Source organism: Amblyraja radiata, chromosome 3 (assembly GCF_010909765.2).
Source record: "Amblyraja radiata isolate CabotCenter1 chromosome 3, sAmbRad1.1.pri, whole genome shotgun sequence".
NCBI lineage: Eukaryota > Metazoa > Chordata > Chondrichthyes > Rajiformes > Rajidae > Amblyraja > Amblyraja radiata.
The window spans coordinates 67,600,848-67,623,776 of record NC_045958.1 but is presented as its reverse complement, the minus strand read 5'-3'; the positions used below and the strand labels follow the sequence as shown (position 1 = coordinate 67,623,776).

The 22,929-nt window shown below is 42.3% G+C and overlaps 1 protein-coding gene across 27 annotated transcripts in view; it reads left to right on the top strand.

The window, feature by feature from the left end:
* ptprd (protein tyrosine phosphatase receptor type D) overlaps positions 1–18,327 on the top strand; it is a 578,649-nt gene extending 560,322 nt beyond the window's left edge. For all 27 annotated transcript variants that reach the window (XM_033017983.1, XM_033017971.1, XM_033017981.1 and 24 more), the window contains 2 exons: positions 592–727; positions 14,420–18,327. In XM_033017983.1, coding sequence (XP_032873874.1) covers positions 592–727; positions 14,420–14,488 — 205 coding nt within the window. In that variant the 3' untranslated portion in view covers positions 14,489–18,327. The remainder of the gene's footprint in view (positions 1–591; positions 728–14,419) is intronic.
* Positions 18,328–22,929: the final 4,602 nt, after the last annotated feature.

Sequence of the window (22,929 nt, the reverse complement as noted above, 5' to 3'; positions counted from 1 at the left end):
TATTAATTTTAAATGCTTCATTCTTTCATTGGTGAGAAACTTGTGTTAAGGATAAAAGCCTGAAGGTCAAAAGAGAAGGCAAGAAATGATAAGCCAAGAAATAACAGTTATATTGCAATCCTTAGATTGAGAAGGGGATAAAAAAGGCCAAACAGAACATATTATTTAACTGAAAGCAAAAGGCAGCCAACAAAGGCCACATCTATATTCAAACTTTTGCAGCATGGTTTAATTGTACAGACCAGAGCAATATTGAAAGCTTCAATGTCTATGTGGAAAGGCTTCCATTATTGTTGAAGTATACTGAATAGATGCTTTTACATTACAGCAATTAAAAGTGAACACTGTCAAATAAGTCAGTCATGTTTTTAAAAGCCTATTGCTCCACAGGCTTCACAGACTCTTTACGATCTCTGGTGCTTAGAAATATCGGCACTGTCTGGTGTGTTAATAGGGTTTACAGTAGCACATTCATACATAGTGGCTCTAGTATTATATTAAATAATTGCTTAGTGTGTGAGAAGCTATTACCATTGCAGTCTCTCAGACTTTTGATTGTCATTTAATTAGCTGTTCTTTGTCTCCCCACAGTGCTGGTGTTGGGAGGACTGGTGTTTTCATAACACTTAGTATTGTATTGGAAAGAATGAGGTATGAGGGTGTTGTGGATATCTTTCAGACTGTCAAAATGCTTAGAACACAACGACCAGCTATGGTACAAACAGAGGTAAGAAAATAAAGTTTAAAGCATTAGCTATTGCATTCTAATTTCCTGAAAATCAATTGATTCTTTGTTTAATTGGCTCCCATTTTGAGATAACAGCTGTGGCTTGATTGGTAGCAATCGTTTGTGATGAATCATTTGAATAAAAATTATTTTTTATTTACTGAAGCAGACTCAACAATTTTTAAATGACTTGTGTCAGGGCCGGAGGATGATCCCTTTGCAATGCATGGGACATCTGCTGGTTTTGGTGGCTACCGATGTGCAGGACTTGGATTGCCAGTGGCAACCCATACAATAAATAAGGCAAGGGGCCAGTAAACCTGATGAAATCCAATCCATTCATTGTGCTCCAGGTTCCAGATGGCCTCACCCATCCCGTGGTGCTGGAAGCCAGAACCATTTCTCAGGTCTCACACACTATTAGAGCAGATGCAGCATTACAGAGGGGGAAGGTGGAGATTTGTGGTCCTCTGTGTTACCATAATGAATATGTAGTTGGTGCCAAGTGATTTCAATAACAGATGATTTATGCTACATTCCTTGCAAGTACCAACTGGTGACCAACTCAAGGCCCTCTCGACAGGATTCCTGTCTGCTTAGTTGGAAGATGATTTGTGCAATAATCAGACTTGGAGAGAGGCAGAAATGCAAAAATATCTGGCTGGAAATTAGAATGAAAAATGGAATGTGCATTAAATTAAAAATATTTAAGTTTGCAGAACACTTGGGCTGAATATTGAGCAAAACTAAAATCCTTAGGTGGCCCCTTTCAAATGTATTTATAGATTCTCAAACAAAACTAATTTGGGTTCAGTCCCAAGTGAGGAACATTTTTGTTATAACAAGGATTAGCAGAATCTGTCTCTCACTACTGTTGACCAAATATACAAGGATACATGCATTACTATTTTCAAGTATCATTGGTCTCGGCTAACCTTCACTAAACCTGAGCTGGACCAAGCATGTATAAAAATTAGTGAATTAAGGAAGTCAGTATTAGTTTAAAATATAATGGTGGAATATTTTGTTAAACCAAAAACTCAAGGTTCTGATCATCTGTATCTCAGAATTTTGAAAGAGAAGGCATTAGAAATAGTTATCATTGATACCTTTTCCAAAATACTTAAAACTAAATTGGACCCAGATATAAAACTGATCATATTAGGTATGTCAAAGGCCTGTTCTAAACTAACGATATTTCAAAGACGTTTCCTCAACTACGGCCTAATAATGGCGAAAAAATTAATACTTACATTTTGGAAACAGCCAACAATCCCCACAGTGAAGATGTGGATTACAGATATGTCCGAGACACTACACTTGGAAAACATTAAGCTTGTCTTGGCGGAAAAACCAGATCAATTTCTTAAGACATGGATACCCTTTACTGAAATGTTACAACAATAGTATGGTGAAACACAAATTTAAATTTAAATCTGATTCTACGATGGGTGAGGGGGAGGGGGGGGGAGGGGCAAGGCAAGGTATATCTCTATCTCTTTCTTTCTGCTGTACTGCTTTGGAAGCTTAGGGGACTTTTTCTCGTTCTTTTCTATTTTATCCCATCATTTTATCCTTTCTTTTCTTGTTCTCCCTTCGTTTCCTTTTTTCCTTTTACTTAATTTAGGTTATAAGGTTAAAAATGAAGCTGTACAATAATTGTATAATTGTAGATGCAGAACGTTTTATCCTTGTACAATTGCTTCTCATAATAATTGTTTTTAAATAAATAAATAAAAGAAATAGTTATCATCGATAGACTCTGGAATTACATCTTTGGTTTGGATGGAAGCAAATGTGAGCCCCCTTTTAACAAAATGAAGAAATACCAGAATCCATATTGAAGGATCTAAGAACAGAATTCCTTAAGAAAAATTCCTTAAGATTAATCTGCTCTTTAAGTATGTAAGGAGAAAATATACAATTAACGGTGTGATCCTTAACAGCATTGATGTACAGAGGGATCTTGGGGTCCAAGTCCATAATTACCTGAAAGTGACAACACAAGTATAGTATAAGAGTCGGGAAGTCAAGATGCAGTTTTGGTTCGACGCATTTGGAGTTTAGCATGCAGTCCTAGTTGCCTCATAACAAGAATGATATGGAGGCTTTAGAAAGGGTGCAGAGGAGGTTTACCAGAATGATGCCTGCATTGGAGGACATTAGCTACCTGGAGAGGTTGGACAGATTTGGATTGTTTACCCTGCAATGTTGGAGTTTTCGGAGGACCTGATTGAAGTATATTACGAGAGGCAGGGATAGGGTGGACGGTCAGAACCTATTTGTCAAGATGGAAATATCTGTGGGGCATAGCGGGACAACATGTAATGGAGGTTTGCAGGACAAGTTTATTGCACAGAGTGTGGTGAGTGCCTGAAACGTGCTGGTGGGGGTAGTGGTGGAGACACATATGATAGGCATTTAAGAGACTTTTGGATAAGCACATGGATCTGCATGGAATGGAGGGATATGGATTATGTGCAGGCATAGAGTTGGTCTTGGTATCATGTTTGGCACAGACATTGTGGGCTGAAGGGCCTGTTCCCGTGCTATACTATTCTATGCTCAATAAAATATTTGTACTGTTTTGGCCAACATTTAGGGATAGATCAAAAACATGAGGATATGAGCTGGATTATCTGTTTCTTTATGCTCATTTGAGTCAAGTCGGGGTGGTAAATGCCCGATGTGTGTCAGAAGAAACTGCCGATGCTGGTTTAAACCGAAGATAGACACAAAATGCTGGAGTAACTCTGCGGGACGTACAGCATCTCTGGAGAGGAGGAATGGGTGACGTTTCGGGTCCAGACCTTCCTTCAGACTGAGTCACAAAGAAGGGTCTCGCCACAAACCGTCACCCATTCCTTCTCTCCAGAGATGCTGCCTGTCCTGCTGTGTAACTCCAGCATTTTGTGTCTATCTTCGGTGAATGAGATGGATCAATTTCACCACTTCTTTGACATCTCCTGCCCCATCTGGGACTTTGCACTGAAAAGTGCGATGTGAATATGCAGACACAAGTCAACAGTGCTGGCGTGTGAGAAACGTTGCATTAATATTAATTGGCAGCGCTGAGGACACTGAGTAGGCTTTTTAAAAGTCAGTGGCCCTTTTTACTGAGAAATCAGCTGTGCTATGATTAACTTTGAGCAAAATGAACATTTTTGTAAGGTACAGCTTTTACTGTTCCTTGCTTCAACTTCATAGTTTGAACTAAGTTAAAAGCCACGTGGCGATCTGACTGTTGCAGATAGAGGCTCAACATTAATGGAGCAATTTATTTGTGGAAATTATGTAATCTGGCATATTGCACTGTGCACTATTCAGCATTACACTCTCACAATGATGTCTGTGAAATGTTATAACCCCTATGGGATGATGATCTCCACATGATTTCCCACGTTTTAAACTGGAGCTGTGGTACATCTTTGAGCAGTTTGGCCACAACAATTCCGAGATCTGCTCAATCTTTCGAACTGATGTCATTCGAACTCAAAGCAAGCTTCTCCATATGGACAGGGAACAGGAAACAAAGGAGAACGGAGTTAACAGAATCCAAAAATTCTTTATTTCATGAGGAAGTATTAGCCAAGTAGACTTTAGGTCCTTCAGGATCACTGCTATATTCTTCATAGTCTGCCTGAATTTACTAGTCAAAATTGTTCCTTGTATGTGGTGCTTCTGCATTTCATTGGGTGACTTTCGGGCAGCACGGTGGCGCAGCAGTGGAGTTGCTGCCTTACAGCACTTGCAGCTCCAGGGACCCTGGTTCAATCCCTAATACGGGTGCTCTCAGTACAGAGTTTGTACTTTCTCCCCGTGACCTGGGTGGGTTTATTCCGAGATCTTCGGTTTCCTCCCACATTCTGCAGATGTATATGTTTGTAGGTTAATTGGCATGTATAAGTGTAAATTGTCCCTAGTGTGTGTTAATGTGCGGGGATCATTGGTCGGCACTGTCTCGGTGGGCCGAAGGGCCAAATTCCGTGCTGTATCTCTAAACTAAACTAAAAGACTTGATGGAACAGGGAAATATTTGGAAGTGTTCATGCAGCTGTCTCTTTCTCCTGACTGCCCTGCTTTGAGTTGAAGTCATTTTGGGAACCGGTGCAGTGCAGAGCAATAGATTTTATAGCTTTCAACTACGAGTATTGTGGAAGGCAAAGCAGGAGATCCTAAAGCGGCCTTTTCACGGGGCGAGTTGACGCAAGATGTCACCAGAGTGAAGAGGTCGTGGTCCAGCACGAGTCTCGCACGATATAACGGCAGTAGATAAAGAGTTCCCACGGTACTCGGCATTTCTGCTATTTGTGCGAGTGAACTTGTCCGTTTCCCGAGCTTTCCCGTTAAATCTTGAATGAACATCGTGAACTACACGTGACACAAATGATGTAACTTTTTTTTTCACACACTATATATATCCTCCCTTGGTTGAATTGGCTCATTTGGAGACATATTTTACTGTGTATGTGGGAGACACAGATGGACTGAGCACAGTACCTCGGTCTTACTGTGTGTGGGAGAGGGGGAGAAAGAGACGTACACTCATAGAGGCAGAGTCTCTCAGCCTGTGTAAGAGGGAGGGAGAGAGAGAGAGAGGCACACACAAGGTGGATGTGAAATCTCACCTGCCTGTTTCAGTGACAGACACCCGCCGTCAGTAAATGAAGACACCCCCATCTGTCTCCCCCTCCTCTCCCTCGACTCCCCCACCTTTCTCTCCCAACTCCAGTCCCGTCCCGACCCCCTGGGAAACTGAATAGAGCAACAGTCAACTGCTGCCTGTGCGCTGATATGACAATAAAGGCTACTTTACTTTACTGAGTTAAAGAGTTCCCACGGTAGACTGTAAAACTGGGACCCTGGTTCTGGACTCCCCCAACACCGGAACCCTTCTTCAGACAGCCTAATCGGAATTGAGTCTGAAGATGTGTCTCGTCCCGAAACATCAGCTTTTTTTCTCCAGAGATGCTGCTTGACTCGCTGAGTTACTCCAGCTTTTTGTGTCTGTCTTCGGTTTAAACCAGCATGTGCAGTTCACTCCTTACACGGGTCTCTGTACAACATTGATTGGTAGCGTTCCGGACCCCTGGACCCGAGGACTCCGACCTGTATCTCTCAAAGAAGTACATGTGAAAAATTTCTCACGGACCATAAAAATGCGTAACCTTTCAGTAAAGTCCCTTTTAAAGTCCCTTTTAAAGATTATAGTTATTTTCTTGAATCTCATTAACATAACTCATGAATAAGTTGATGTCCATATGCGGATGCAAATCTTTATTTTTATTTATTTTTTAAATTCAATCCCACATAAGATAATTTTTACTCACCTTCTGTCCCCTCTGTCCAGCTTCCGGGTTCACCGTTCGCAGGAGTTCCCACGGTACCCGCAAGAGTTATTACGGATATCGCACTGGCCACTACGTTCATATAATGTTGCAATACTCAACCACAAGTGTACAAGTCACTCTTGGAGAAATTCAAACTTTCTTGAATTTTCTCCCGAGTGACCAAGTTACACGATGACCTGCCGTTAGCGCTACGGTGGTCCACGGTGGTCCACGAATGCCGCACTGTTATCGCACGAGGTTCCCACGATGTTAAACTCCGGTTAACTCTTGCGTCAAGTCGCCCCGTGAAAAGGCCGCTTTAGGTATCATTTGCACTCCCCAAATTATCTTCTGAGTAGGTAAATCCCTGAGATAAGCAGTCACAAGTTGAGGCATTGATACATCTAGCTCCACTCAATACCCTCTATCATTTGGCTGCCTTATGGGCCTGTACCACTTGGGCAACTTTTTAGGCGACTGCAGGAGACTTTGCAGTCGCCACATGGTCACCGCATGTTCGCGGGTGGTTGCCAGGGAGTCGCCTTCATGGTCGTGATGAGTTCCCGCATTCTGGGAACTAGTCATGGCCTCATTATGGTCACCGCGAATTTTTCAAAATGTTGAAAAATTAGCGGTGACTAGAATGAAGCCGCCATGGAGAGTAGCAAGAATTCTCGTGCCGTAGGTGGGTCGTCAGGAGGTCCTGGTGGGTTGCCAGGAGGTCGAAGGTTCTCATAGGTTCTCGTAGGTTGTAGCCGGTGCTGACTGGTGAATTTCATTGGCTCATTGGGGAAAAATAATAAGCAGTAGTTTTCAGAACTAAGGATAACCGTCCGGGAATGTTAAATGTCCACCGAGCTTCACAGCTGTGTATCTCTGGCTTCTTAAAAGTTGTCTCCACTCCTTCTCTCCTCTCTTCCCTCCCTCCCCCCCCTCTTTTAAAGGACTTACCGTACACTGTGTTTTAGGCTTCTTAATTACAGCGCCAACCTTCCTGTTCATCGCGGTGTGTGTCTGTATCACATTGGCTTTGCACCATGTGAATTTCACTCAGACAGCGCTCTCCCCGCTTGCCCTGTCCCCCGCCTGCATAACGGGCTGGTGCAGGAAGTGATATGTGTGTCTGTTCCACTCTGACAGTCGCCGGCCATCGCCTGAAAAATCACCTAAATGGGACAGGCCCATTACACTAAATCTGATCGGTTTAACATAGCCATAGAAATATAAAAAATTGGTGCAGGAGTAGGCCATTTGGCCCTTCGAGCCTGCACCGCCATTCAATATGATCATGGCTGATCATCCAACTCAGTATCCCGTACCTGCCTTCTCCCCATACCGCATGATCCCCTTAGCCACAAGGGGCACATCTAACTCCATCTTAAATATAGCCAATGAATTGGCCTCAACAACCTTCTGTGGCAGAGAATTCCAGAGATTCACCACTCTCTGTGTGAAAAATGGTTTTCTCATCTCGGTCCTAAAAGACTTCCCCCTTATCCATAAACTGTGACCCCTTGTTCTGGACTTCCCCAACATCGGGAACAATCTTCCTGCTTCTAGCCTGTCCAACCCCTTAAGAATTTTGTACGTTTCTCTAAGATCCCCCCTCAATCTTCTAAATTCTAGCGAATACAAGCCGAGTCCTGACAGGAATCAGACTGGTGAACCTTCTCTGTACTCCCTCTATGGCAAGAATGTCTTTCCTCAGATTAGGAGACCAAAACTGTACGCAATACTCCAGGTGTGGTCTCACCAAGACCCTGTACAACTGCAGTAGAAACTCCCTGCTCCTATACTCAAATTATTTTGCTATGAATGCTAACATACCATTCGCTTTCTTCACTGCCTGCTGCACCTGCATGCCTACTTTCAATGACTGGTGTACCATGACACCCAGGTCTCCTAGCATCCTCCTCACAGCTAACACTGCCCCCCAGCTTTGTGTCATCCGCAAACTTGGAGATGTTGCATTCAATTCCCTCGTCCAAATCATTAATATATATTGTAAATAGCTGGGGTCCCAGCACCGAGCCTTGCGGTACCCCACTAGTCACTGCCTGCCATTGTGAAAAGGACCCATTTACTCCTAATCTTTGCACAGCACAGTTGAGTTGCTGCCTTACAGCACCAGAGATCAGGTTTGATCCTGACTAAAGGTGTTGTAGATTAGGTTTGTAGATTAATTGGTTTCTGTAAAATTGTAAATTGTCCCTAGTATGAAGGATAGTGCAAATGCATGGGGTGATCACTGGTCGGTGGGCCGAAGGGCCTGTTTACACACTGTATCTCTAAAGTCTAAAGTTTCAAGTTCTTTGTCACTGGCCTGTCTCTGGACAGCTGTGTGCAAGTGAATGGGTGAATGGTTTGCTGAGAGAGAGACCATTGGTTCCACCAGAGGCAGAGGATTCAGCAACTTTGTATCGTAAAGGGGCTGTCCAACTGCGGCAACCTAATCCGAGAGTTTGCCCTCGACTCATACTCACAGCATGGTCGACACCAGGTCCAAGAAGGTCTTTGCAACTCTCCTTCATGCTCGAGAGTAGTCCCCGCGTACTTGAGGCCTCAGTTAGGTTGCGGTGTTTTTTTTAGCATGCTGAAAAATGCCCGCGAGTAAAATGGTCGCCATGAAAAAAAAATTCGTAACTTTAGTCTAGGTAGGTCGTAGGAGGTCGGCATGTTATTCGTAGGTAATCGAGGGTAGTCGTAGATAGTCTTCAACATAGTCAAAGGGAGGTCGAAGGAGATCGAAGGAGATCGGCCTCACTCTCCACTATTCGGTGTCCAATTTTCCCGAAGTTAGTTGAAGCTAGTCTTCAACATAGTTGAAGGAGGTCGAAGGAGGTCTTCCACATAGTCGAAGGAGGTCTTCAACATGACACTTTTTCCAAACTCTCCTAAACTCTTCTAAACTCGCCAATTAGGTCGCCGCAATGGGACAGCCCTTTTACTTGCAGCTACCAGCAAGATAAACTGTAATGGTCCGCTTAAGTATTCTTTATTCCATAAACAAGTAATGGTCCGCTTAACTATTCTATCTCTCTACACTACATTGTGGAGTCCCGTGAAGAACAATTGAAAGCATTAAATAAACAAAGGTGAACATTTTTGCAACTTCACTGAGGGAGGGATTCACCTTTGGTAACCAGCACTGAGTTGTTGTACTTGCCACATTCCCCAGCCCCATTGACATTGGTGGAGCTTGGTTTGCAGAGGTGTGACCACCCAGCAGCCAAAACCTGTGTGTGTACATGTTCAGCACCAGCAAAATGAGTCAAGTTTCTCCACCAAAAGCCAGGCTAATTTTAAAGCAAAGGATGGTCATTATTTCCTCTGCATGGCTGTTGATTGCTGAGTTTTGGCCTATTGCCTGATACCCCCTGGCTCCATGGGCTGCATTCTGCAGAAGGAATGCATTGTGTTTGTTGGCTGCTGCAGCCTCCAGATCCTGCAATAACATTCAAGATGAATGGAGTTCATGGGGGAATGCAAGGGAATTGTGAAGCGGGATGAGGATTTCAATACTGGCAGGAACTGCAGGATTCAGGGAAGGTTGACACGAATACAGACATGATTCGCGTCCTGGATCAGGAAACGTGGCGCCAAGCGATGCATTCATTTCCAACCTGGCGAGGTCATCAAACATCTACCATCGCAGCAAGGAGATCCTTAGGATTATGAGCCCTTGTTAAGTTTAGGCTCGTGGGATCAAAAAGCTTCTCAGTAATCTTCAAAGCTTGTTTTTTTTTCCATTTAATTTTATTCATTACTAGACTAAGTGGGACCCGTTGGTCCCACTTAGGGCTGGTCCCCCAATGCAATATTCCACCTCTCCACCAATTCCAATATTGGTGGCCAGTGGGGGGCTTTCTGGAGCACTAGTATGGGTGTTGTGGGCTGAAGGGACATTGTGGGCCAAATGGATTCTTGGGGTGGCAGCTCAGTCACTCAAGCCTGATGTGCTGGCAGCTCACTCACAGCTGGTGGGCTGGCAGTTGACTCACGGCTATTCCTTGAAATTCAAGCAGGGTGCAAGGCCACCAAATTCAATTGTAGTTTCATACCACTTCAAGCAGGGTGCAAGGCCACCAAATTCAGGTGCAGTTTCCTAACACTTCAAGTAGGGTGCAAGGCCAGCAAATTCAAGTGCAGTTTCCTATCACTTCTAGCAGGGTGCAAGGCCACCGAATTCAAGTGCAGTTTCCGACTACTTCAAGCAGGGTGCAAGGCCACCCAATTCAAGTGCAGTTTCATACCACTTCAAGCAGGGTGCAAGGCCACCAAATTCAAGTGCAGTTTCATGCCACAAAGCAGGGTGCAAGGCCACCAAATTCAAGTGCAGTTTCATACCATTTCAAGCAGGGCGCAAGGCCACCAAATTCAAATGCAGCTTCATACCATTTCATGCAGGGTGCCAGGCCACCTAATTCAAATGCAGTTTCATACCATTTCAAGCAGGGTGAAACCACCATAAAACCACACAAAACACCACATAAACACACTCACAGTTCAGTAGGCAATCAATGTGTTCATTTGATTTACAGCTCAGACAGTCGTGACCTCTCCCTCCCCCATCTTGCAGAGACTGAGCCATTCCCACACGTCTGGGTTTTATAATCCCTCCCCCCTCCCACCAGAAAGGGCGTGGCCTTCATGGCGTGATTTACAGGAGAGAGATTCTCAACATTTTTTAAACACTAACAACACTTTTCTTTTTCATTGATGGGAAGAATCTTCCGCACCTGATGAGCGGAGGGGGACTGAGTAAGATGGCCAAAAATCACAGCCGTATGTGGTAGCGTTTTATCTAAAATGAATATACAGAGCAAAGAGGAAGTTGTCAAGTTTAGACTTTTAATCATTTGCTATGCTTTATTTCAAACCAACCACCACCAACCATTTGCTGTGCTTTATTTCAAGCCAACCATCACCAACCATTTGCTGTGCTTTATTTCAAACCAACCACCACCAACCATTTGCTGTGCTTTATTTCAAACCAACCACATTTTCATTTTCAAACCACATTAAGGGCACTCAAGGTCAGTAAAATCACTCACAGTTTAGTAGACATGTGTTCAGTGTTATTCACAGCTCACTGAGAGACGTGACCCTCTCACTTCCCCCATCTTGCAGATACTGACTGAGGCACTCAACATTTCCAGGTTTTATAGTCCCTCCGGAAGGGGCGTGGCCTTCAGAAGAGAGAATCTCCACATTTTTAAAACACTAATAACTCTTTTATTTCTAATTGATGGGAAAAATCCTCTTGTCCTGCACAGTGGAGGGGGACTCTGAGTAAGATGGCCAAAAATCACAGCCGTAGGTGACAGCGTTTTTTCTAAAATCAATATACAGAACTACAGGAAATGGTCAAGATCAGACTTTTAGTAATATAGATAACACTCCCTCTTCCAATATAAAGATAAAATGCTGGAAATGTTCAACGGATTATCCGGCATCTATGGAATGAGAAACAGAAGTACTGTTTCAGGTTGAAGACACTTTATCAGACCTTGTAAATGTATGAAGCCTCTGCTGATTGCTGAAGACTATTGTTGCTTCTGTGGAATGGCCTAACTTGCTTAATTTCTCCCTATAGCTCAGGCCCTCATGTCCTGGCAACATCCTCATAAATATATGCACTCTTTCCATCTTAATGACACCCGTCCTATATCAGGGTGACCAAACCTGAACACAATATTCCAAATGCGGCCTCACCAGAGATTGTTGTACAAGTGTAACATAACATCCCAGCTTCTATACTCATTACCCTGACTGATGAAGGCCAATGTACCAAAAACCTTCTTTACCACCCTATATACCTGTGAAGCCACTTTCAGGGAACTATGTACAACATTCCCGGGGCCCTACAATTCACTGTGGAAGTCCTGCCCTGGTTTGAATTTGCAAAATGCAACACCTTGTACTTATCTGCATTAAACTCCATTAAACATTCCTCAGCCCACTTGCCATGCTATTAATTATCCCATGTTCCCCAGACTTCATGACTTTCTCCACAGTAAAAACATATGAAAAATACTCATTGAGTATTTTGATAGTGTTTGAATGGGCTATTCCATTATTGGAAAAGGTCTGGCAGGCTAGTTTTTGTAATCTCCATTGCTTTGCGATGATGTCCTTTGGAAATCTTATTGTCCACAGGAAGGTTTCTCAGCCCAGCTTTAGGCAGAGTATCATACCATTGTACACGGATAACACCTTCCTTCATTTGGTAGCACAGTGACGCAGCAGTAGAGCTGCTGCTTCACAAATCCAGTGACTCGAGCTCAAACCTGACTCACTAGAGTTTGCACGTTCACCCTGTGACTGCGAGGGTTTCCCCTAGGTGCTCCAATCTCCCCCCACATCCAAAAAACATTCCAGCTGGTAAATTATTCCTAGTATACAGATGAGTGATAGAATCTGGGAGGAATTGATGGAAATGTGAAGATAAAATGAGATTAACGTTAGATTAGTGTAGATGGGTACTTGATGGTCAGCATGGATTCAGTGGGCTGAAGGGCCTGTTTTCATGCTGTATGACCTTATGACTCCATGACACCTACATTTCTGTGGTCTTCCTCCATAACCTGCAAGTATGATGGTGTGTCCATCAAGGAGCAAATGAGCTCATTTTATTACTTCAACTATACAGGCTTTGCAAAAACTAGTGAAGTGCGGCCATAAGTAGCAGTTGCAAAGTCCCAATGAATTTTCCAAGAACAATTTGACTGAGATAATGCATGGAACTGGCTGTGATTCAAGAAGTGCACACAGTCTAAGTGGAGGTCACTGCAGGTATACCTGTGCATTTGGAATGCAGCTTCTTTTTCCCTTAGCATTTAATGTGAGAGGGCGATCATGTTTGATTTGGAAAGTTTAACATTGTGAATCACCATCCCTGATTTCCGTTTGTGGTAACAATGATGACAGGTGCACTCAACGCTGCCAAATGTTGTCAAATTTGTTCTTCATTGAAAGAAGCCGAAGCTATTTTTATTCGGACCTTGGCAATAAAAACACTGGCTTTGGGTTTCCATTTTTCACTGACAAAATATTGTCACTGCACACATCACTTGGAGAATATGCCTGGCAGTTACAAAGAAAGGGGCATGAACTGAAGAAACTCTTAATGAAATAAGTTTAGGCAAACACAGAACACTCTATCTGTTCTCTGCTTGCCTGACAAGTTGAATTTTAGATGCCCATAGGAGTATTATCTTCCTTCGAGGTTGCAACTAATCAGTGTGCAGTCCTCTGGCTGTGAGAGCAGAGATATTAAGGCATAGTCTTATTCCGCAATTTCTAAACACATTGAAGTTAAGACGAATTAGGACTCTATCCTGACCCGTGAAATTTCCCTATGTTGCTGAAACAATAACATACCTCGGATTGTTTAAATGTACAGAATACAAGATCGCAAGACAATAGGAGCAGGAAAAGGCCAGCAGGCCTCTCAAGCCTACCCCGCCATTGGATGTGATCTGGCTGATTTATGCCTCCACACCTCTTCTGTGCCAATTCCTCGTAGTCTCCAATATCACAGCACTGTATACTGCAACATTGAAAGCCTTGCACTGTCCTGTCAAATGTGCAGAGGCATGGAACAACCCCTTAAAAATTTTAGTCAGTAGTTTTTATCATGTATAATCAGCTTGATAAATGCACCTTGTCAAATATCTGGTAAATGATCAAAACCTTTTTTTCCCCTTGGAGGATGATTAAAATAATTGAAGGTAATAGCTATTAGATAAAGAATAATTTGGAATACATTCTGGCCTTTGTACCTTAATTTATTCATCTGAACAAAACAGTTCTGTTTATATGGGGCATTTCACCTATTTGAAGTACCTGTACCTCTAGGATAGTGTGAAGGAATTTCAGCAAAATATGTTATCTTTGTTTCAAAGGCCTGATTTGAAAATACATAACCATCTCCGATCTGCCACTACCATTTTAATGAATTACGCATTGAAGAATCTTCTGTTCAGTTGAGTTTCATAAATAACTCCAGCATTTAATCTTAAACGAACCATATTAGGTGCAAGGTTTAATGGTACTTTCAGATGCACTTTGTACTTACAGTGATAATAAATCATACGATAAAAGGATACAGAGATGGCTTTCATCTAATGTCTAAGGTTAATGTTTGTAGAGCTGTTTAATCTCAAAAGAAAGCCTTCAATAATACGTATAAAGTGTGACATTCCTGTAATGTTGTCAGAGCATAGTAATCCATAGATCCTAAGAACTGCACTCTGTTGAACTATATTACTCTCACATATTCAGTCTGAAATGTAGCCACATCATTTACTGTATTTAGTGCTCTGTTATTGGAAATTCATTTCCTTTTATCTTTCTGCAGGATCAGTATCAGTTCTGCTATCGAGCTGCACTGGAGTACCTTGGAAGCTTCGATCACTATGCAACGTAAAACCTGATCCACCTTGGATTTACAGTAGGCCACTTAAGATCCAGAAAGCCTCTTCTGAGCCATACAATGTGCTTGAGAAGTTCTACTTACTCCTAGCTAAAGATAAATTAGTGGGGGGGGAGGGGAAATTAAAAAATAAACTATTCCAGGTGGACCAAGAATTGGCAGTTTAATAACCTACTTGAGAAGAAGAGGAGAATCCTTCATGATGAGGCATCAGAAGGATTGTTCAGACAACTCAAGGATTCAACTTTGATGATTGAAGTGGAGGGAAGCCTATTGCAGAAGACGGAGATTGTGCTAAGGATTATCTGAGAACTGTGGAGAATGGATTGCAAAGCTGAATCTTGAGAGTACAATGCCTGCAAAGGAATGAAAATGTTATGAAAAGGCCAGTTCCTGACATAAGAAACTAGTAGGACCCGTTTGCTTCGATATCACCCCTTTCCACCATTTGCTCATACTAATTATTAAGAGGGAGGGAATGTTCAAATTACTGATTTAGTTTTTTAGTACTGTAATATACTGCTGACCTGTGCTTTATTTTTAACTGTGTAAACTTCTTTCCCTTTTTTAACAAAAGTTTATCATTCAATGAAGTGAATTTAAAAAGTTGCTTATTTGTTCATGTTTTTTCCAGACTGTAGCTTTTTTTAAGCTGTAGAAATGATGTACGTATCTGGCTGTAGAAACGGAAATAATTTGAATTTTTTGATGCACATTTTTTTTGTGCTGTCCTTTTATTTATCTTACCACATAATGGTCTGATTGAGTTTTTCATTTCAATGAAAGTTGCCCTTAGCAGTCAGTTAATAAACAAATCAACTCATAAATTTCAATGAAAAAGGGCCTTTAAGGAATCAACAGGGAGGGGCAAAGTATAAAGCTACTGCTACTGAATTCATCAGATCATCCATGTCAAAGATTTTAAGATGTGGTTGAATAGCTCACCAAATATATCACTGGTAACCTCCATCTGAATAATAATTAGTTGTCTAGGCTTCCATGATGAGATGGTGAAAAGTTAGTGTCTACTGGAATGCACATCAATGAACTCAGTAATCCATGTTTAATAGGTTCGTATGATATACTGAAACGTATCTTTGCACATGTACGCAATAAATTGCATATAAAAAAAGCAAATAAGTTTTAAAATATTTAGCGTGGGACTTTCATTTCGCTTCTATACTTTATAGTGAGCATGTTGTTAAATATACTTGGATTAAGTAATCCCTGTGTCAGAACTAAAATGGGGTTAAAAGTCAGTTTAATTACTGTACTGTATGAGGATGAAAAATCTTAAGGGGAGGATAACAGTCCAAAGCATTTCACATTTTATTGAAGCCATAGTCTACAGAGTTTTTGTTCCTTTACGGGTTCAGTGGAATTTAACTTTCTGAGAAGCCTTGCTGTAAAGTCGCATCAGTAATGTCACTGGTGGGTCATAAACGTAGGGAAAAGTCAAATTTGTCCCAGAGTGGCTCTACTGCAAAAAGAGGCAGTGATCCAGAGGGCCTCGATGGCAAGAATTAGGGCTGTGCTAGATCGACTCTGTTGCAGGATGTAGGTGTTCTCCAGAGGAACTCCTATCACAAGAGACAGGAGGTATCCCAAGCACTAGGAAAAATTTGCAGCTGTTATTGCTGAATTCTCAGCTTCCCAACCACAAATTCCTCATGATTAGGGGGCTCCACAATGCCCGTGAACCTGCCCTTCCATGTTGTTTGCTGTAACCATCTGCCCAGAGCACTGTGACAGAGTGGCCAAGCAACAAAAGGAGACCAGGCTCCAGCATCTCCCCAGCAGAAAGAAATGTCATGTTCTGATGAATGGGAGTGATTTTGAACATGAGTCACTCGCCATAGACTATCCTTCCTCTTTAAATGGTAACTTTATATGCAAATTAGATGCCATTATACCATTTTGTACATACTTTTGCATTTAATTTCCATTTCTGAATTGAAGTGCTTAAAGTGTATTGAGGTCTTTTGTGTACCTTAACATTATAAAATCATTTAGCAATCTGTCAAATCCAGTAGGTGACCATTTTACATTATTACATCTAGCTAGCAGAAATGAGCTCTGTGGAAAGCATTGAAGCTTCTTGATCAGTGGTATGGTCATAGTCATGGTCATCCCAGTTGTTTCACCAGGTCATCCAACAACTTTTTTAAATGTATTGTCCTTGATACGACAGTCATATTTAGATTTTCCATCTTTTTTATATATGAACATTGGATTCCCTGTCTTGGTTCCATTCCCATTGCTTTTCTAGCAAGACCAAACACAATGTAGAGTCTGGCAAGCCACAGTGTTAGTGGGTTCTTTGCATTAAGAAAAGTAAGAGCATTGAAAGTAAGTGGAAAGACATGTCAGGAATCATTACGGTACAGAGTAGACAGTCTGTGAGGCCAGTCACCCTATTTTCTTTTTTGATTTTCTTTCCGGCGACACTCGGTGGTCAAAAGCTGTTTTTGAAATCATACAAAGCACTTTTTCTAAAACAAGAAAGATGACAGAAGGCTACCTCAGGATGGAGCCGTGAGAGTTTATATCATGTCGATGCACCTCTTCACATGTTGTTATATTAACAATCTGCTAACTGTTCCTGTGAGATGAGATACAGACCATTACCTAGTAAGAACCACCAGTCTAACCTCAATCAGTATTGAGCCGAGTTGCTGAGGTTGCCAAGTATAACTGTTCATATATCTGTCCAGTTGATGGTTGTCTCTTAAAAAACAAAGTATCTGTTTTGTACCAAGAGCTATTTGTGAAATCATAAGAACATGTTGAGTGAGAAAACTGTTCCAATGGAATTCTTGTTTGGGAATGCATTTTCCCCCAGAGCTGAAAAAGAAAGCTTTGAAATATTTCAATTGAAAATCAGAATGTGGGGAGCCAGGGTAATTACAATAAAAAGGAGTAAGTTGTCAAGAATACTCAGCCTATTTGCTGCTTTTTTAATCTAGTTTCTCATTGATGTGTGTTCCTGATGCACTCACTCTCTCCCATTCCACTATCACGGTCTTATTGAAACTTCTTATTCTGCAAATTCCTTCATAATCTGCAGAAAGATATATTTTTCACTCTTTGAAAGCTGACAAGGTGCTATAATTATTTAACCATTAACCTATGTAGGCAATATATAAATATATACATATAAATTTTTTAATTAGTTGCATTCAGATAGATAACATTTGTATGATGCAAGTATATTTTAATTTAGTAACTCTTTTTGCAAATTATTTTCTCATATTAGTTGTTGTTTTCTGTTCTTAATGATCCAATTTGCAAAAATCTAAAGTCCTCCAGGGAGATGTGCACTTTTCCAAAACTTTGTACTATGCACTGCCCTCGTGATTCTACACCCAAAATTACATGCTACTTGAACCCTTGTGTAACTTCCGCGTTCACTCTAGGTATGTATGTAAATAACACGGAACTTTAAGAGAAAAAGGTCGTTGCAATGATGCCCAAATACTCTGACAAATCTCCCGATGGCTTCACGTTCTACGCCCATCTTGTTCTGTGAATTTTTTTTCCCATTCAAGCTTAGAGTGCTTGGTTTTATTTTCAAAGTATAACAGACTGTGTTCACTGCTCTCATTTGAATGCATAGATTGAACAAAATAAAATGTAACATGGCTTGTTCAAAGAATCATACAATTACCTCTAGTAGTTAACATAAATGTTTTACAGATTGAAAGGCGTGCTTTTTATTTTCTTACTTAGGTTACATTGGTGGCAAAAAGTCTGTAAGAAAATCAGTTATTTGCTGACACAAGTTCCATTTGTTACAAATGAATTCTAATAAAAATGTCAGTGTTATGCACCAATGGTGGTCTTTATTAAACTTGGAGGTACTGTGTGCATCTTCATCATCATGACTGGTGATGGGGAAATTGTGAAGCAGGTGAATATACACCTAGTTTTTGTATCTGCTCTGTCTCAGGTTATAGTTGCCAGTCATCTGATTATGTTGGTCAGCCAGTAGAGGGTACCATAATGTACCAGCAACGTACCATAATGTACCAGCAACGTACCATATGCAGCATCTGAAGCTTCAGTATCTATTATTGCATATGTGGAAATTGTGCAGCATCCTGGTGGTGCAATGAATGATCTGACCTCTAAATTAAAAATTCATCTGGTTCTCATCCAAAGTTAATCTGCTGATATCATGACACACTCAAACTGGTCACAAAACTCCGCCACCTCTCCATCGGCTTTTGCTTGGGATTGCTGAGTTGTCACCATGTGGCAATGGCTCAGTGGATTGCAACCTCCTCTCTTCAGCCTCAGGATTGCATTGGTTGTCCTTCTACAGAGGACACTCAGCAGGTGCAAAGTGATGTGGTGGAAGACTAAAAGATCTCTCTCCCTGGATTCACCCCGGCTGTCCATCGGCCCAGGCTGCGGCCATTTTTGCCAATAAGCTCAGTCTGAAGCTGTGTCTACTGAGTTTGAGTTTACAGTGGGTATGGTAAAAAGCTTTTGTTACATGCTAACCAGTCAACAGAAAGACAATACATGATTACAATCAAGCCATCCGCAGTGTACAGATACATGATAAGGGAATAATCAATATCAATCAATATCAGTTTTATTCGTTATTTGCACATAAGGTGCAAGTGAAATGAATTTGCCAACAGCGCTACAATGAAAAGAGAACACACAAACACACAATAAAAATTTAACACAAACATCCACCACAGCATTCATCACTGTGGTGGAAGGCACAAAAAATTTGGCCAGTCCTCCATTTCCCCCCGGGGTCAGAACCTCAACCCGACGCTGCGGGCGTCCAGGTGTATAGACAAGGTAAAAAGTCCAGGTAAGTCCTGAAACGGTGCCTCCCCACCAGAGACCGCGGCTTCAGGTTGGTGCAGGCTGCAGGCTGGAGGTCGAAGATCTAAAGACCCCGCCGCGCTGCAGCCGGAAGCACCGCAGACCGCAGGGCCGGAGGTCGGAGCTCCTCTCCAGTGGTCCCCGGCGAAGGACCCCGCTCCTGATGGTAAGTCCCCGTCGCGCCCGCAGTAGAAGTAGGCCGTGGGCCGGCGGTCGGAGCTCTCTGTAGAAGGACAACCAACGAGGGATCCCAGGCTGCGGACGCCGCGCCAGCTGGAGCTCTGCAGGCCTGTGGCGAGAGTCCACTCTGCGCCCGCCGCTGAAACCCCGGGCACGTCTCCGGGAAAGGCCGCGCCGATCCTCGATGTTAGGTCACGGGGGAGGCGACATGGAAAAAGTCGCTTCTCCATGGAGGAGGCGACCAAAACGGTTTCCCCCTAACCCCCCCCACACCACCCCCCACACAAGACACACAGTGAGGCACCAAAAACACACATTAGGACACACTAAAAAAAATTAAAAAGTAGAAAAAACGTACACACTGCTGGCAGGGTGGCCGCTTGCAGCGCCCCCACCGACCTGTGAATAATGCAAGATAAAATCAGATAAAATTTTATTCCACGGTAAAATCAGATAAAAGATAGTCCAAGGGTCTCCAATGAGGTAGGTAGTAGCTCAGGACGGTTCTCCAGTTGTTGGTAGGGTGGTTCATTTGCCTGATAACAGCGAGGAAGAAACTGTCCCTGAATCTTGAGGTGTATGCTTTCACACTTCTATATCTTTTGCCTGATGGGAGAGGGGGAAGAGGGTATGGCTGGGGTGCGACTCGTGCTTGATTATGCTGCTGGTCTTGCCAAGGCAGCTTGAGGAGTAAATGGAGTCAATGGAAGGGAGGTTGGTTTGTGTGATGGTCTGGGCTGCATTCACAATTCTCTGCAATTTCTTGCGGTCTTGGATGGAGCTGTTCCCAAATCATGCTGTGATGCCTCCTGATAAAATGCTTTCTATGGCGCATCTGTAGCAGTTGGTGAGAGTTGTTGGGGACAGGACGAACGTCCTAAGCCATCTAAGGAGCATTTAAGGTTGTCCATGAACAATATCTACAACCTCCTGCAGAATAAATCACCCACTAAGTACCACCTAGAACCATGCAAACACCTGTGGGATTTTTTTTCCAAAGCTGTATGCCTTTTTTAAAAATATTTTCTGGCAAAGGAGAATGAATTCAGCTTTCATGGAATTGAGAATGCCTGTGACCTTGAACCAGAAACAAACTCTGATATATTTTGGATAAAATCTCCAAATCTACCCCAGAGGGAGTTCACAAAAAATCATGACCGAGGTAACCTTCACAGCAACCTGAGGGTTTGGTGGCTTGCTGGATAATTAACTGGACCTGTATCTAGAGGCTTTGGCCATTGATCTGAAGTCCATATCCCGACATGGCATTTAGAGAATTTTAAAACAAGTCTTTGAATAAATATATATAAAGTAAACACCACACAAAGGAATTGCAGATGATGGTTTACAAAGAAAGATACATAGAAACATAGAAAATAGGTGCAGGAATAGGCCATTCGGCCCTTCGAGCCTGCACCGCCATTCAATATGATCATGGCTGATCATCCAACTCAGTATCCTGTACCTGCCTTCTCTCCATACCCCCTGATACCTTTAGCCACAAGGGCCATATCTAACTCCCTCTTAAATATAGCCAATGAACTGGCTTCAACTACCTTCTGTGGCAGAGAATTCCAGAGATTCACCACTCTCTGTGTGAAAATGTTTTTCCCATCTCGGTCCTAAAAGATTTCTCCCTTTATCCGTAAACTGTGACCCCCTGTTCTGGCAAAGCGCAGGAGTAAATCGGTGGGTCAGGCAGCATCTCTGGAGAACATGGATTGGTAACGCTTTGGGCCAGGACCTTTTTCAGACTCAAAAAGCTATTACCTTGCTACAAAGGCCTGTGGTCGTGCCATTAAAGACCTATTTGGTTCACCAGTACCTTTCATTGCAGAATATTAGCCATTCCTATTTGGTCTGGCCAATATATGAGTTCAGGCAAGCAGCAAAGTGATTGAGTCTCAATCGATATCCAAGCTGGTCTGGCAAGGCACTCAATTGTTTCCATCACAAGGATTGCGGATGTTGAAGCATGAAATCTATCACCATTCTGTTCCGAAGGTCAAATAGAGATGTTGAAATTGAATGCGAATCCCATGTCCTGTGTGTGAATAAATGAAAATGTCCTTTGAATGATGCTGATGTGTGTGTCACCAAATTGGAACTGATTTCAACACCAGTGGGGCTAAAAACTGCCTTCCACAGACCAGAATCTTGAGGTCACCTATGCAGCAAGGCGACCCTCTGCTGCAAGAGGAGAGGGCCCAGTGGAAGAACATTTCTAAGCTTTAACAGATTTTATCTGACAGACGAGTGGCAAACAATCTGGCAAAGAGCTTCGTGAGAGTGAGAGCAAACGGTGTGCACTGAGCAAAAAAATATCTTGTTTATTGTGGTCTAAAATGCATTAACATCAGGATAGAAATTCAAGATTTTTATTTCTCATGGAGTTACAGTTACAAAGCATGGAATTAGGGCCTTCAGCCCTCCATGTCTATGCAAACTATCGAGTATTAATGTATACAAATTCCATTTACCAGCACCTGGTCCATAGCTTTCTATTCATCAGTGATTCATCTTCACTTGAGATGTGCTGAGAGTTTCTCACTAGCCAGCCACTCAGGCAGTGTGTTCCAGATTCCAACCGCTCTCTGGGTGTAAAGGTTATTCATCAGATGCTCTCCAAACCTCTTACCCTTTCCTCTAAACCCATGCCCTCTATTTTATGAAACGCTTACTTTGGAGAAGCTATCATGCTATCTGCCCTGTCTGTGCCCCATCATTTTGTCTGCCTCTGTTAGGTACCAGCTCCCATCTGAGGAAAACATATCCAAAAATTCAGCCTCTTTCTGTTTCAAGATTGTGCCAAAGAGAATTGCACCCAATCGCAGACATTCAGCCCATGGATGCCTTTCTCCATAGGGTGATGTTTAAGATGATCACTAGCTCCAGATCTTACAAACCCTCTGAGACTAGCATTCAGAAAGAAGGTGTTTCCGAGAATCGAAGAGGACAGAAATGGTGCCCTTTGGGCCAGTATGTCCGTGCTGACCTCTTGCCCATCTGCATAACTCCTATCTGTCCACATTAGAACAATACTTACAAGCCAAAACGTTTTTCACTGTAAAATAAACTGAACTACTTTACCTTTTACTATCTTCCAAGATGGCGCCTACCTGCGGTGACATTTTGCCAGCGGCACAACAGAAAAACTTTAATGTAGGAGTATTTCTGAGCATATTCACATATTCTGTTGTGCTGTAGCAAGTAAGAATTTCATTGTCCTGTCTGGGACATATGACAATAAAACACTCTTGACTCTTTTTAAATGTTTCACTAAATGGTTCTTAAATGTAGTAAATGTATCTAATTCCACCACATCCTCTGGCAGATAGTTCCAGATACCAACTACTCTCTGTATAAATAAATTTACCAACCACATCGCTTTTAAAACACCTGCCCCTCAC